At 35.4% G+C, this 16,548-nt stretch overlaps 1 protein-coding gene across 3 annotated transcripts in view; it reads right to left on the bottom strand.

The window, feature by feature from the left end:
* Positions 1-1,451: 1,451 nt before the first annotated feature.
* Positions 1,452-16,548, bottom strand: part of SESN1 (sestrin 1) — a 110,022-nt gene continuing 94,925 nt past the window's right edge. For 2 of the 3 annotated variants that reach the window (XM_036871314.1, XM_036871316.1), the window contains exons 2-10: positions 16,268-16,333; positions 15,244-15,444; positions 14,432-14,614; positions 12,291-12,533; positions 9,767-9,914; positions 7,057-7,169; positions 4,704-4,894; positions 3,296-3,440; positions 1,452-2,627 (exon numbers count right to left, since the gene is read on the bottom strand). In XM_036871314.1, the coding sequence (XP_036727209.1) occupies positions 2,541-2,627; positions 3,296-3,440; positions 4,704-4,894; positions 7,057-7,169; positions 9,767-9,914; positions 12,291-12,533; positions 14,432-14,614; positions 15,244-15,444; positions 16,268-16,333 (1,377 nt within the window). In that variant the 3' untranslated portion in view covers positions 1,452-2,540. The remainder of the gene's footprint in view (positions 2,628-3,295; positions 3,441-4,703; positions 4,895-7,056; positions 7,170-9,766; positions 9,915-12,290; positions 12,534-14,431; positions 14,615-15,243; positions 15,445-16,267; positions 16,334-16,548) is intronic. The other variant, XM_036871315.1, reaches the window with a different exon arrangement.

The raw sequence follows: 16,548 nt of genomic DNA, 5'->3' as shown, positions 1-16,548 counted from the left end.
TTCCCTTGATATTCACTAGTCACAAATATGTGACAAAATCTGAGTATCTTAATGAGTGAAATGTGCTTGGAAAACATGCTTATCCAACAAGTTTTTATTTATTTTACTTATCTACCAATGGTCTGTTATCAAAATAATTTGAAATAGGTAAACCATTAGAAGAATTAAAAATCTCTTAACTCTTAAATGAATTTTAAGTTAAAAATATCACCACTATTTATATGAAGTTAATAACTGTGGTAAATACATAAATGTTTAGAATTTAATCTCATTCTTATAGTAAGAGATACTGAATAAGTTTCACCTAATAAATTAAGTCCCCAATTTTTACCAAAAAACTGATTTAAAAATTGAATCTTGGAAACCTCAACCAGAAATCTATTCATGATTATTTAAGAAAAAAATTCCTCTTGTGGGGGAGAGTTTTTGGTATTCCATAGTGTATTCTATTTTACCATCCCCAATTATTTTGGAAACCTATTAGTTTCAAAGATTATAGTGACATTAGAAATCCTATTGTTTAGTTTTTGAGAAAACATTGAGTAATAAGAAACACCTGTTAAATGGGAGGTACTGAAACATTAACTTTGTATCACAGGCATGCCTTTATTACTTTAGGTATAAGCACACTTTTTTACTCATTAAAATTTCGAATCGTGATTTGTAAGTAGTTTATAAGCTTCAGTGAAAGAGATAATGAATTCAGTTTATCTTGTTTTATGATCATCCTACTACTGATTAGAACCTCTATGAGAAATTTTGTATTTTCAAGAGCAAGTGCAAAGAACAAAGAGCAGCAGCAGAATGAGTAAAAATTTAACTAAATCCAGTGCAACTTACTTGTTGGATTCACCTGTATTGCTATGATGAAAAACCCAGCAGCAGACAGAAAAGGGCAGAGGCATGATGCAACTTCAGTGGGTAAGACCATTTGTATATTATTGTAAGCTGACTAGAAATGGGCTTATATATTTCTTTAAATATATTGAAGATAATTTTTATCTAAGGTGATAGCCTTATCTTCTCAGTAGGGTGTACAGCCGTGAAGGTAAGTACATCACCTCCATTCAAAACTGTGCCTCCCATCCCACACTATAAATTTATAGGCACAGATGGAGCTCAATAAATGTTTCGATGAGTAAGAGAGTTATTACGACAGCTTTGATTAAATTTAGAGCTATTTCTAATTGTTTGACAGTGTCATTTTTGTTCTGTAGTGGCTCCCTAATTAGCCACCTCAGTTCAAAATGGACAAGGCATGGGCTGTACCAGTTATTTCCAAAATAAAACTTCTTAATATCTTTCAAAGTGACTTCAAGAGTGCCATTTAATAGTCTCTCATCTGATTACAGAATTATTTAAGTGTGATGGCTAATGAAAAAGTCAAAGAAACAGAATAGTTACCGATTGTGAAGTCATGACTTTTTAAGAGACTGAGACAGCAAAAAAAATTGGAGAAAAATTATTCTTTATTGAAAATACCAATAATACTGACAGACTTCAAAAGCAATTCACGCCTCCAGAATACCAAGTACTTAATACATTTTTTCAACCCTGTTTGCATTTCAAACAAAGCTAGCATTTTTGTAAATCAAATTTGATAACCTGACTAAATATATTTTCCAGCTTTATTATTTAAGGAGCTGTACAACCTCTGAAGTGGGGACCATGAGGTGGCAGGAGCAGAGGGGCAGAATGCACCTGGGACTGCGCAGCAGTCTACAGCAATATTTCTCATAACTTTGGTGCTGGAAACAAAAATACTGTACAAGACAGCTGCCCTCCAGTGTCAGAGAATCTTGGGAAACAGCATATTAAAAGGTAGCCAGCTTTTCTTATAATTTACACACTTTCATTTAAGATTGCTTTTTGAAGAAAATCTTTAAGAATGCCACTGTAATTTAATATCATCCAATAACTCTGAATTAAAAAAACTATATGAAAGAAATGAGCTGTTACCGTCATAACGGTCTTTGCCGAGCTGTGAGTAATTTTAGATGCAAAAAATTTAACACATATGCAAGTTTAATTTGAAACCACAAAAATTATGTATGTAGGCTCAGATAGTAGCAGTGTTCACTTTATTACTAATAGCTTAACTGGAACAGCCACTCTATTCATTCCACCAGCAGGAATAGCAGCACCAATATCTAAATTCTTTATGTATCAGTGTAAAAGCTTACATCATTATCAAAGTCCCATTCTTTGCATGCTCCAATTGTTATTTTTTTAACATAAAAGCAACAGGATTTTGAGAGTTACTATTTGCTGTATTAAAAGTTATACAGCATCTTGTACTGTCAAAAAGCAAAATACTGTGAACAGCAGCCCTTCTTCACAGCTCTAAACTTGAAGCTGCCAAGCACTCACTGCTTGTGCCAGCAGTGGCATTTCCACAGTAAAATAGCAGAAACTAAAGGAATCATGGCACAATGGATTTCTGAATTCTTTTATCTACCATTGGTCCTGGGGCTTAGTACCTTCCCCTTGTAGGACTATATATCTGCTGATCGTTCATCTTCTTTAATGGAGGAAAGGCATCAGGTCATATAGCGGGTAATGGCTCTCAGAGCATAAAGGAGTTCTGCTTGCATCCTAGCTTCTATAAGAAGCAGATTAACATGAACCTGAATATAAAACACATTATCATTTAAGATAGGGTTCAATGAGGATATATGTATACATATAACTGATTCACTTTCTTATACAGCAGAAACACAACATTGTAAAGCAATTATACTCCAATAAAGATGCAAAAAAAAAAAAGAGAGGGTTATAAGCATTCACAATCAGTTTCAGTGCATCTAATAAACACCAGAAATGCTTTCTGTGTGCCACTGAATAACATCAGTTTCTCAAAACAAAAGCTGTCTGAGCTGTTACCATCATAATGGTCTTTGCTGAGCTGTGAAGACCAGCTTTTTTGGATAGATGTTTTGAGCTTATATTTATATTCGATCACATCTCTTCTTGAAGGTTTGTCTCTTCTTGAAGGTTTGTTAGAATAACAACTTCCCCGCCAAATCATCATTCACAAACACCCTCTTCTTTCTCCTAAGCAGTTACAGTGATGCCAGCACTTTGAGGAGAGGCCAGCACACCTGTTCTCCCTGTCTTTATTCTTTTACTTTAAACCATAATGAGGTTCCCCCTTCCAAGGGGTATCTGAGACAGCTGATCTGGAATGTTCTTCTCTGGGTCGGTAGAGGTGATAGAAGGGGTTTGAGACCCATTAGATTAGGTGAAGGAGAATAAGGATCACTGCTAAGTTAGAGTAAACACGATAGGTACTTACCTTCTCAGAGTGCTTGAACTGCCTCCAGAAGCTATCATACATTCTTTTGGTAACCTTTTCAGGAGTGCAAACAACAGTTTTGATATAAACTTTAAAGCTACGATCCAATAGCTGGTTAATTTCACCATAGTCATAGTCATCATATCTGTTAAAAGACAATGTGAGAATTACTATATTTTTGATGTATAGTCTGTTTTCTTCTTATGGAAGTACAGACATCAATAGTAAATGCTGTATTATTTATTTCCCCCTCTTTGTGTAGGTAGCTGTCCCCCCAAATGACAGCTTTACAATGTTTCATTGGGGTGGATGAATGAGTATACAGGGGTAAGAAACAGAGAAGTTAGATGAACAAAAAAGTTGCCAGTGCCCAAGCAACAGTATATATTTACAATCATGAATAAGCAACCACACTGAGGAACAAATTCTGGAACAAAGTTTGAGTATTGCTGATATTAAGAAATTAACAAATTAATCAGACAATAATACTTATTGATACTATTACATGATATACAAATTATAATCTATTTGTGTAAATAAATATTTTTTCTTATGTTTCCAGGAGTTCTTGGGGTCAGATGAGAAAAAAGGGGGGAGAGGTGTCTGAGAGGAAAGAATCAGTGTCTACACTTAGGAAAGGCTAAGCCAAGATGGTCGTAGGCACCAGTGTCTCCTCTGCCCCACTGGCAGATAGTTCCTAGAACTGAAGTCTCCTATTTGGTTTTTAGTAGAAAAGGAAGAAAGCTCTTGTAAAGCGGGTCCTATATAACCATTCAGGAGTCTAAAGTCATAGCCTGGCTACTGATAAAGTGAAGAAGCAAGAGAAAGTCTGACTTTACAGCTAAAATAATCAGAAAGTACCACAGCATGGTTGTTTGTGTATGTTAGAAGGTGGTTTATGATGGCTGTGTTTCCTATATAGCATAATAAATGGGGCTGAATACCTAACAGGATATGAAAGTTTTGTATTTTGATGAAGTATCATGGGAGTAGGTACTCTTTAGAAGGGTACTGTAAGAGTTCTAAGTTCCATGAAGGTAGAAGTATGAGGGTGTCAGGAGATAAAAGATGATACAAAGGGAAAAGATACCATAAATGTTCAGAGACAAACTCTGCCTCTTCCTCTATGCTCTTGGACCAGCTTGCTTGCTCTCCTCTTCCCTGGAGGCATCTGTTATTTAACTCTTGTCAGCATTCCTAACTCTCCCTCCTGCTTAGCTAGGCAAGAGAAAACACACCAAGCTGCAAAAAATCAAGTTTTTGAAGCACAAAATGCATAAAAATAAGCTATTGGGGAGGGGATGGTTTTGAGTATGTTAATGTATGTCTGTGCATATGTGTTCCAAACACCTGAATAATTTAGGCTAAAGGAAAATACCTCTTCATAAACATAAGAAAACAGACTAACCTTATTCCAAACATGCAGTGAATATAGTTCCAAATAGCCCGTCTTAGCATTGAGGTATCAACATCTTTGTGCATTGCCATTGTATTATAAGTAAGATTGTAAGCAATGTGAAATTTTTCATCGATCAACTGTCCTACATCTGGATAAAGACGATTTACCAAAGAATAACCATGGTCTTCCCAACAATAGTCCTAAATACACAGAACAGAACAAATGTGAATAATTAAAATGTGGCCAACTATAGTTCTATGTCTGTCGCTCTTCGGTGCAGTGAAAGTACTGGCAGCTGAAATCCACTGCCTTTCTAGTACATCCCTAGCTCTCAGTTTCACTTGCATTCCAGTTTGATGTTTTCAATTTCTATACTGCAACATGCAAAAGTTACGTTTGTAACTCAGCGAGTTTAAAAACCAGTGGAATCTCTTCCCCTTACACACAGCTCACCCATATTCAGCTTTCTCTCAGTTTCCCCCGTCAGCCTCCAGAGATGACCCATCTTGGGAGGCCACTCTCCTTTTCTATTGCTGCAGGCATTCAGATGGTCCTCAAACTTTGTAAATTTTTAATTCAAGGTATCCATCATTCATTCTTTTTCCTCCTACCCACCTCTGATTCTCAGCCCTATTAATTGTGTCTCCTAATTAGTTTTCCCAAATTAAAGTCTCCCTGCTTCCTTTCTTTCCATCTCAAGCAAAACTTAATAAGCCCCCCACTTCAATGTTACTCCCATATTTATTTTCCTAAAACACCTCTTTGATATTATGCCATCACTATGGTCAAAACCTACAAATCTGATCATCACCTACAAATCTGATCAATTTTAAACTACCTTCCCACTAATCCTTTGCTTGAAGGTCTTAGCAGCCCAGTCAGTTTATGATCCCTTCCCTCAACCTATGCTCAGTTATTACCTAGTCTCCTCTGCTTACAATGCCCATGCTTTTAAACCATTCAAATCTCTCAAATCCTAATCTCCCTCCATAAAATTTTCCAGTCCACATGATCTCAATTGTAATCTATTATATTTCATGACACAACTTCACTAGCAAGTAAAATATTCTATAATTCTTTCCTTGTGCCTATTTCTGTCTCCTTAAACAATATGTTAGTTCCTTGAGCAAAGAAAAAAAAAATCTCATAGTTCTCAAATACTTTCATAATTCTGGTAAAAGAGTTATAATAGCCCCTGCACAATAATTGGGTAAGTTGGGAATATCAACTCATCTGAATTATATATTTACCTATCTAAATTAAATATATAACAGACTGTTTAAGAAAAACATTTACACTACAGTATGTTTCTACTGACGGATTGGAAGCAGTCTTACAAAACTACAGCACAGAATAGATAAATGTTTGCTAATTGATGATTCTCAACTTTTATTCTGGAACTAGAAGATACAGCAGTTGTTACCCCTGAGATATACTTGCAAAGCACTTAGCACAGTGCCTCCTGCCAAAGCGAAAACAGAGAAGGAGCCTGGTATCCTGGAGGACGACGAGGTCCCTAAGTTTCCATGGGCTCAGTATATACAGAATTGTACTGGGAAGTTTTACTGTGTATTTCAAAGTTAACGATTATGGAGCTAAACAAACTGGGTCTACCAACAATAATTCTACTCCCTACCCCAGTAACTTTATTTATTCTAAGAGATGGGTGCTAAGTAATTTTGGAATAAGATTTATTTATGTGAATCCTCTTTAAGGTTTAAATTTGAAAGCTTTAAAAATTCTCATTGCTTCAAATGACATTCAGTTCATATTTTAAAGGGAATTAGGTTATTGTAATCATGGTTTATTTTCTATGGTATCTGTAAGAACTCACCCAAATTAAAAAGAAAACAAAAAATCCGCTTTCCCTATAAGTCCTAATTTAAGCAAATTTTTCACTCTTTCTCATCCTCTTTCCCTCCACCCACACACACATAATGCCTGAGATGCTGTGAGGACATTTCTCTTGTCACTCAGGCCTGGTGCATATCAGGGCAGAAATCACCTCACTTTAACACTGGGGCTCAGTAAAACAATGCTATAAATGCAAGCTAGGTTCAAACACAACTATTATTTATTGTTTAGTTATAGTAGGAACTTTAACTGGGTTTCTGCATACCATCTCTGGGAACCTAACCACTATTGTAATTTTGCTTTATGGGTGAATGTGTTTTGAATTCTGAGCAACTGATTTATGAACTTTAACAATATAATAAACATACCTAAGGGAATTACGTGTACGTAGAAAAGTTATTTTTCTCTGCATCGCTTTCTGTTCTCAAATCCAGATGGCTCTTTCTTATTTAAGTCAGACTGAGATATTTCTAATCAAGCATGTACATACAACAAGTTGTCATTTTACCTGGACTCGAAATGTTGGGACGTGCATTCCATGTCTAGAGAAATCCTTATAGCCATAACTAGTATCCTCAAAGTGACGAGATACATCTCTTGCTGGTGTAACTTCTTCATCATCTGAAATAATTTTTTTAAAAAAAACCACTGAAAGCCTTTCAAAAACAGGATGCTAGTTAAAATTCATTTTACCTATAACAAGTAAAACAGGATTACCCTTTCTCTGACACTGAGTAACCAATATCAACTAAAATAAAGTCTTAAAACTATAAGAAATAGCCTACTTACTAGTAAATGGAATATAATAAAAGTAGATTCTCTGTTATTAAAAAAATACTCATGGTTGAATTTTCTATGCTTTTCATTCCTCTCTTTCACAGATCCTCTCTCCCTCTGTGTCCCCACTGTAGTTTATAGATACTAGGTTCTACTGAAAAGTATGTACTCCAAGTATGAACACCCTTTTGAATAATCTTTATGGTGATAACAAATATAAACTTTAAACTTTATGCTCTAAACTTTAGCACTTGGACTATTTTTAACTTTAGCACTTGGACTATTTTTAATATCACACAATATATAAAATGATCTCTTTAACAGCTCGAAGGTCCTAGAAACAATTCTAAAATGATGAATAAAGGAAAGAGGTTCTGTGCGTCATTGTTTTTACAATGTTTCCTGCACTGCTGTAAGCCTTTTCAGATTATCTTCATGTTTAGGAGTCGATGAGATTATAGTTTCAAGTAAATAAAATCAAAGACTTCTCCTCAAGCTAACATCCAACCTCCATTTATACAAATTTGATTTTTTCTTTGCTATTAAGAAACTTGCTTTTAACATATACTCTTTGTCCCACTCTATTATTGTCAAAATACACTGACACACTTTATTAACTTTTTTCCTTTAAATTATCTGGTTTACATATTAAATCCTACAGCCTACATTTGATAAAGGCCAAACATAAAGGATTTACGTTGTTGTTAGTTATCTAATAAGTAGCTCCTTTTCACAAATCATAGAATTTTAAAGCTGGAAGCAATCTCAGGCCTTTAAATGCAATTTCCTCATTTTAAAGAAGACAGGGCTTCCCTGGTGGCGCAGTGGTTGAGAATCTATCTGCCTGCTAATGCAGGGAACACAGGTTCGAGGCCTGGTCTGGGAAGATCCCACATGCCGCGGAGCAACTAGGCCCATGAGCCACAAGTGCTGAGCCTGCGCGTCTGGAGCCTGTGCTCCGCAACAAGAGAGGCCACGATAGTGAGAGGCCCGCGCACCGCGATGAAGAGTGGCCCCCGCTCACCGCAACTAGAGAAAGCCCTCACACAGAAACGAAGACCCAACGCAGCCAAAAATAAATAAATAAATAAATAAGTTAAAAAAAAAAAAGATAGGAAAAAAAAAAAAGGAAGAAAAGCACCCAATGTTAAATGACTTATATTCACAAAGTTTATTAGAAGTGATTGTAGTATTAGAACCCAAATCGAATGTCCTCGCTCTTAGTCTAGTGCTGTTTTCACTATAACTTCCTTTTCTAGAAGTAGGACTACCTATGCAATAACCTTTCTAAAAGGAAAGACATATTTGGATTAAACTTAAAAGCTTTTGCACAGCAAAGATAACCCACAGAATGGGAGAAAATATTTGCAAACGAAGCAACTGACAGAATCTCCAAAATTTACAAACAGCTCATGCAGCTCAGTATCAAAAAAACAACCCAATCCAAAAATGGGCAGAAGATCTAAATAGATTTCTCCAAAGAAGGCATACAGATGGCCAAAAAGCACATGAAAAGATGCTGAACATCACTAATTATTAGAGAAATGCAAATCAAAACTACAATGAGATAGCACCTCTCACTGGTCAGAATGGCCATCATCAAAAAATCTCAAACAGTAAATGCTACAGCTGTTGCTGGGAATGTAAATTGGTTCAGCCACTATGGAGAAGAGTATGGAGGTTCCTTAAAAAACTAAAAATAGAGTTACCATCTGATCCAGCAATCCTACTCCTGGGCATATATATGGAGAAAACCATAATTTGAAAATACATGCACCCCAATGTTCATTACAGCAGTATTTACAATAGCCAAGATATGGAAGCAACCTAAATGTCCATCAATAGAGGAGTGGATAAAGAAGATGTGGTACATATATACAGTGGAATGTTACTCAGCCATAAAATGGAACAAAATAATGTCATTTGCCACAACATGAATGGACCTGGAGATTATCATGTTAAGTGAAGTTAAGTCAGACAGAGAAAGACAAATATCATATGTAACCGCTTACACGTAGACTCTAAAAAAAGTGGTACAAATGAACTTATTTACAAAACAGAAATAGAGTCACAGATGTAGAAAACAAATCTATGGTTACTGGGGGGAAAAGGGGGGAGGGATAAACTGGGAGATTGGAATTGACATATACACACTACTATATACAAAACAGATAACTAATAAGGACCTACTGTATGGCACAGGGAACTCTACTCAATACTCTGTAATGACCTATATGAGAAAAGAATCTGAAAAAAAAGTGGATATATGTATATGTATAACAGATTCACTTTGCTGTACACTTGAAACTAATACAACATTGTAATCAACTATATTCCAATAAAAAAAGGATACTTTTATTTAAATTCTCTTAAATTAAAAATTGGGCTTTTATTTTTGGACACAATAGACATTTTATTGACTATGTAATCGTTGCTTTTACCTGAAGAGAAGACAAACATGCTCTCTCTTTTTTCTATTTCAAAACGTGAAGCCATTTCTTCCTGACTTGCCTCTTCTTCATCTCGACATTCCTGTAACTGCTTCATCTTTTCCATGAGGGCTTCGACCTCAAAGAAGGAATCACTTACCTGAAAAGAAAGTGCAATTAAGGTTACATACGTCAGACACGGAATGAAATTTTTGAATTTTATTAAGTCTGTTTCATAAGAATTTGCATCTTAATACAATATAAGAAAAGTAGATCTTCTTATAACTTTAATGCACATGAATGAATCAAAAACAATTATTTTGGCCTATTATATATACAGATATTTAAATTTTAAAATATAAGAGAAAAATGATTTTAAGAACACATTCTAATGTTTTACCTTTTATTACTAAAATTAGTAATATTACTATCAATGCTAAATTTTAAAAATTAAAATTTAACACTAGTCAATTTAAAACAACTGAATATTTAAGAGTTAAACTTTTCTTTGCTCAATCAGTTAAATAAGGTACACAAAGTATAAGTGGTTTTGCATCAACTGTGTACACTGGGCATGTTGTCAATAGACAGGCATATCTCAGGTATATTGTGGGTTCAGTTCCACACCACTGCAACAAAGCAAGTCATGAATTTTTTGGTTTTCCAGTGCATATAAAAAGTTATGTTTACGGACTTCCCTGGTGGCACAGTGGTTAAGAATCTGCCTGCCAATGCAGGGGACACGGGTTCGAGCCCTGGTCTGGGAAGATCCCACAAGCTGTGGAGCAACTAAGCCCGTGCGCCACAACAACTGAGCCTCTGCTCTAGAGCCCACGAGCCACAACTGCTGAGCCAGCATGCCACAACTACTGAAGCCCGCGCGCCTAGAACCCATGCTCCGCAACAAGAGAAGCCACCTCAACGAGAAGCCCACGCACTGCAACCAAGAGTAGCCCCCGCTCGCTGCAACTAGAGAAAGCCCACGAGCAGCAACGAAGACCCAATGCAGCCAAAAATACACTATACTGTACTGTACATTATACTGTATACTGTACTGTACTATACTGTCCGCTATACTGTTTATACTGTAGTCTATTAAGTGTGCAATAGCATTATGTCTAAAAAAAACAAGGTATATACCTTAATTTAAAAATATTGCTAAAAAATGCTCAACACCTGGGAACAGGGAGCTTATCTACTAGGGGAGTTTTTAAAAATTCGATTATTTCACTATTATCTCATTTAATAGAGCGATAACTAGGAACAGTACTTTTTCTTTAGCCTTGTACTAAATCAAAGGTGGGGAAGGACAACAATCCAACTCTAAGCATCCTAGCAACTCATGTACTCTCCCTTAGACCATCTCATAACCTTTAAGCTTTGATAAATAATCAGTGGCCATATGCAGGCCTCTAACAACAATCCAGATAGCTCAACAGAGGGTGGAACTGATGGTCTTGGGCCTTGCCAGCACAGCACAGTGATCAACCTTGGGAACATGATTTTCCCTCCTTGTGCTAATCTCACCATATGTAAATGCTACCTCTTATTTAGTACCTGATAAATGCCAAGCACTGTACTAGGCCTTTTACCTCTTTACAGACATTTCATTTAAACTTTACAATAACCTTGTGTTTGACCTTTATTTAGAAATGAAAGAATGGAGGCTCAGAGAGGTTAGATAACTTGCCCACAGTCAAATATATGTTAACAGTCAAATACACGTTAAAGTCAAATATATAAATTCAACCTGTCCAAATCTGTTTAAAAGTAATAATACAACCGAGAAAATCTGTGCAAAGTATTCAGAAGGCTGTAATGTTGTTTCTGTGATTTCAATTTGGAAATATAAACCCTTTGCTCTTTCACTACAGCTAAAGAATGCACAGGGAATTTTGACTCATTATATATAGAATTAAAATTTGCTTATAGAAAATTCAACTCATTCTGATCTGTTTCAAAGGAATAACATAACTGAGAAAATATAAAAGCCAGAGAAGAGAAGGAATAGAGGTAAAAGCATTTTAATAAATTTATATTCACTTTTACATATATTTGTGAGAAGTTAAAACATGAAGAAGTATTTTAAAAGGAGAAATTCCAGATCAAGGCTGATTAAATCTTCTAAAAAATAATTAAGAAGACAGCCTGTTTCTTCTGTGCAAAACGATGTGATCAGCATCAGGAAGTTTCTACCACCAGGTTCCACTGTTCTCAGTCTCCCCTCATCTCACTCAGTAGCCGTTCAATACCAGATGGCTCTGATGGGGCACATTGTTGGTGGCTTCTGATCCTAAAAGTATTCAAATGTAACCTCCTAGAGGGTCTTATAATTTTGTATGTCCCTTAGCATCAGACTAGTGCTGAGCATTTGGAGGCAGTCAATAAATACTTGCTGAATGAACAGGTATAGGGGCCTAATATCTTTTTGGTCTTAACAGGGTAGATTTTCTTAAAAGCCAAATGAAAAAATAATATAACAGCAATTACTGTGATTACTCTTATGATGATCCTATAATAAATAATAGATACTTACCGAAACATTTCCTGCTGAGTTGACCTGCATCTCATCCACACTGTGATTGCCATTTGTAATGTCACAGATGCAGTAGTTACTAACAGAAGGAGGTCTGAATGTGTGGCCACCATCACAATGAATTTCTGGACTGATTCCACAGCCAAATGTGAATGAGGCAAGAGAATGATAGTGTGTAAGTAGAACTACTGCATGTACCAGTTCTGCAAGGGACCAGCTGTGCTCTTCAGCTTTTAGAAGTCCCTTGGGGAAAAAAACGAGAACATATTTTTATACTGGGGTATGGTATTGATGAAAGAATACAGTTCATCTTGGTATTTAACCTATTGAAAACAGGATTAGTTACTATATAAAACTTAGGATAAAATTACAATTTGAGGCATGTAGAACCCAGAATTTGCTAATTTAATTTTTATAAATATGTATTCACAAATAGAGCTTAACATAATCTGATAACGACACATTCGTTATTATTTTGACTTTCTGAAATCCTGATTTAAAAATGTAGAATACATTTTGTTTAAAAGCAGTTGCCATATTTCAGATGATGGATTATGAATGCATTAACCATGTTGTTAGTGCAGTCTCAAACCAAATGTAATGAATTTGTGTTTAAAGTAGAAGCTACTGTGTAAAATACGCCTGTTTTTCTTTATTATCAGGCCTCCTCAAGGAATTTTTAAAAAGTGGTTTGAACAACTTGACTCTGAATATTCTTAAATCATCAAATTATATTTATTTTAAAAATTATGCTCAAGGTAAAGCCTACAGTTCTTCAAAGTCTTACAAATCTGTGTCCACTCTGCTTCATTATCTATTTTATAATATTGTGTAATTTTATATTACTAGACAATATAACAGACATTGCATTAATCATATTCAAATCTTGTATCTCCTTGATAATAAGATGCTTCAATTACATAAAAGAATCTAAAATATTCTAGGGAATTCCCTGGAGGTTCAGTGGTTAGGTCTCTGCACTTCCACTGCAGGGGGCATGGGTTCCATCCCGTCAGGAAACTTAAGATCCCACAAGCCTTGAGGCATGGCCAATAAATAAATAAGTAAATATTCTAAAAAGAGAGAAAGACAACACCAAAAATATATTGTATTTTTAAGAATTTCTACTGCATGGTAGATTCTTTTAGAGAATGTCCATCTACTTTTATTCTATTATCTTTATTAATAAATAGAACCAGACGAAACTAGTTTAAAATGGTATTTTACAAAGATAACACAACAAGATGCCACTTTACATCTATCAGAATGGCTAAAATCCAGAACACTGATAACAACAAATGCTGACAAGGATGTGGAGCAACAGGAATGCTCATCCATTGCTCATGGGAACACAAACTGGTATAGCCACTTTGGATGACAGTTTCTTACAAAGCTAAACACTAGCTTATCATACGATCCAGCAGTCACACTCCTAGTTATTTACCCAACTGAGTTGAAAACTTATGTCCACCAAAAAGCCTGCATGTGAATGTTTGTAGAAGCTTTATTCATAATTGCCAAAAACTGGAAGTAACCAAGATGTCCTTCAATAGATGAATGGATAAACTGTGGTACATCCATACATGTATTTTTCAGCAATAAAAAATGAGCTATCAAGCCATGAAAAGCCATGGAGAAACCTTAAATGCATATTGACAAATAAACTAGTCTGAAAGGGCTATATACTGTGTGATTCCAACTATATGACAGTCTGGAAAAGGTAAAACCATAAAGACTGTAAAAAAGAGCAGCAGTTTCAGGGGGAAGGGGAGAGAGATGAATAGGGGGAGCATAGGAGATTTTGAGAGAAGTGAAACTATTCTGTATGATACCATAATTGGTGGATAACACGACATTATGCAGTTGTCAAAACCCATAGAACTGTACAACACAAAGAGTGAACCCCAATGTAAATTAGACATTATTAATTCATCAGTTACAGCAAATGTACTATACTAATACTAGATGTTAGTAATAGAGAAACTATGTATGTGTGTGGGGGCGGGGTGGATGGTTGACAGGAGTAGAATATGGGAACTCTACTTTCTGTGCCATTTTTCTGTAAACCTAAAACTGCTCTAAAAATTAGTCTAATTTTTTTTTTTTTTTTTAATGACACCCTAGATATATTCTCTACTTACCTCAATATGTTCTTTGGTAATAAGCCAAGGTCTATGGGCTAACACTTTGTTAAGTTCTCCTAAATTCTGTAGTTTTTGAGGAGCATTCTCTAAACCGTTAAGCCACTTGGGGTCTCCACCAACATGAAGGAAATCATTTACATGGAGATTCACTAAGTAGGAGCACTGATGTCTTGCTGCAGCCTTAAGAGAAAACAAAAAGATTATTCTAATTACTCATATTAAAATCTTGAACAACTACAAATCTTTTTCTTTACAATATGCAAAACAGCTAATTAAGTTTTTGATTAGTAAGTTTTCAAATTTTCCATATACTACAGAAATGAAGTTTTCATATAAACATTTAAAAATTCATACACTATAGAAAGCACCTCAAAAATATCCCAAGAACAAATAAAATATCTGATCAAAATATCTGAACTTTAGAAAAATTTTATACCTACTGTCAGAACCTCAGATTAAGAAGAAACTTCAATTAAGGTGCCAACCATAAAACAATGGAATATTATTTATAAATTGAACGTGAGTACCACCACTTATGTCAATCTGAACTATCAGTGAAATAATCTTGTGTTCTACTTTATTCTCGTATTTAATAGAAAATGGTTCTCAACAGAGTGTAAATACATATTTCTTTTTCTGTTATATTTGACAGCATACTTATTTAGAAAGAGGAAAAATAGATACTATCTAACAGGAATCCAATTAGAAGTTAGAATATAAGGATTTATTCCTGTGTTTGAAGCATTAACTATCTCTTAAAAAGATTAATAAAGCAGGCAGAAAGAATTTTTCACTGAATGTTTACAAACCATTATTCCAATGTAGTGCCGATAATGTAGGGGTAATGGCCCATCCATTTGCAGTAGGTAGTGTTGAGTTTTTAAGAAACTTTCTAAATATTGTGGGTGAAAAACCATCACTAAGGTAATATTATCCAAACGACCCAAAGCAGCAAAAGAATCTGCAAATAAAGTATGCATCTGTGCGTCTTCACTCCCCACTTGAAGAATCTGTATGAAAGAGAGGAAAACCATGGTTTCAGAAATTGTAAATCAGTGTAAAAGAAAGAAAATACGCAGGGGGAGGGAAAAAAAAAGGAATATGCATGCACTGCACTCTAAGTGTCACCTAGAAGCAGATTAAATTTGGCTTAAGAAAGAGAGGTTATAATTCTACAAATTTAACTCAACTGGTTGCAAGATAGCAGAATAAAGAGTCACATATCATGTAGCAGGGGAAAAACAACAAAGGCCAAACATTAAAGGCCATCTAGATAGGCTGCTTGCAGACTTGACCAGAATCCAGACATCCAGATCTAAATCCAGAATCCAGATTTAGATTATCAAATTTGCAGAGCTTGCAAACAGACACTAATGCCTTTCCTTTTAACAACACCTACTCTCCCTGAATTTACAGAGAACCAAAAGTAACTAACAGTAAACAATCCCTGTGAAAACAAAGTATAGGAGCATTTACATATTTAGAATTAAAGATCCAATCTAGCATTGATACCAGCCTGTGGAGTTGGCCAAGACCAAGTAACTCGGCTTATGGGCACACCTAAACAACATCTAAATATAAGCAGGTGGCATATCATTGGTCAAAACAAGTCTTGCCTTTGCTTGATTAAATATGGGTGTTAGAAAAGCATCATGAAATACTAGAAATCAACATGACTATAACAGCTTTTAATCCCACATATCACTGCCAAAACATGATGATTAACTTGTGTAAAGCATATTGTTGACCAACAGTTGTTCAGATGCGAAGATGTGGGTCATGAAAGCTTTTCCTTAGAAGCATACAGTTCACTATGTACTTTCACAAACATACCTCCTTTTCTGGGATGAATCTGCTTGGTCCGTGTCCTAGTGGTCGAGGAATTCTAATTCCAAGTTCCTAGAAAAGAAAACTACACCATCTCAGGCCTCCAGCAGTAAACAACATGAACTGAGGCCACAGGAATGGGAGAGAAAAACAGCCAGTTGAACAGAGACTGGCTTGTTCTGTTGTTTTTTTTTCATGGCCATATATATATACCAGATCCTCTGTTTGCATTACATAGCTGACAACAGTTTATAATACAACTCTGACTAAAAACAATAAAACCTGTT

The sequence above is a fragment of the Balaenoptera musculus genome, chromosome 12 (assembly GCF_009873245.2).
Source record: "Balaenoptera musculus isolate JJ_BM4_2016_0621 chromosome 12, mBalMus1.pri.v3, whole genome shotgun sequence".
Classification (NCBI taxonomy): domain Eukaryota; kingdom Metazoa; phylum Chordata; class Mammalia; order Artiodactyla; family Balaenopteridae; genus Balaenoptera; species Balaenoptera musculus.
Note: the sequence above shows the minus strand (reverse complement) of the source record. Positions and strands in the feature narration are given on the sequence as shown.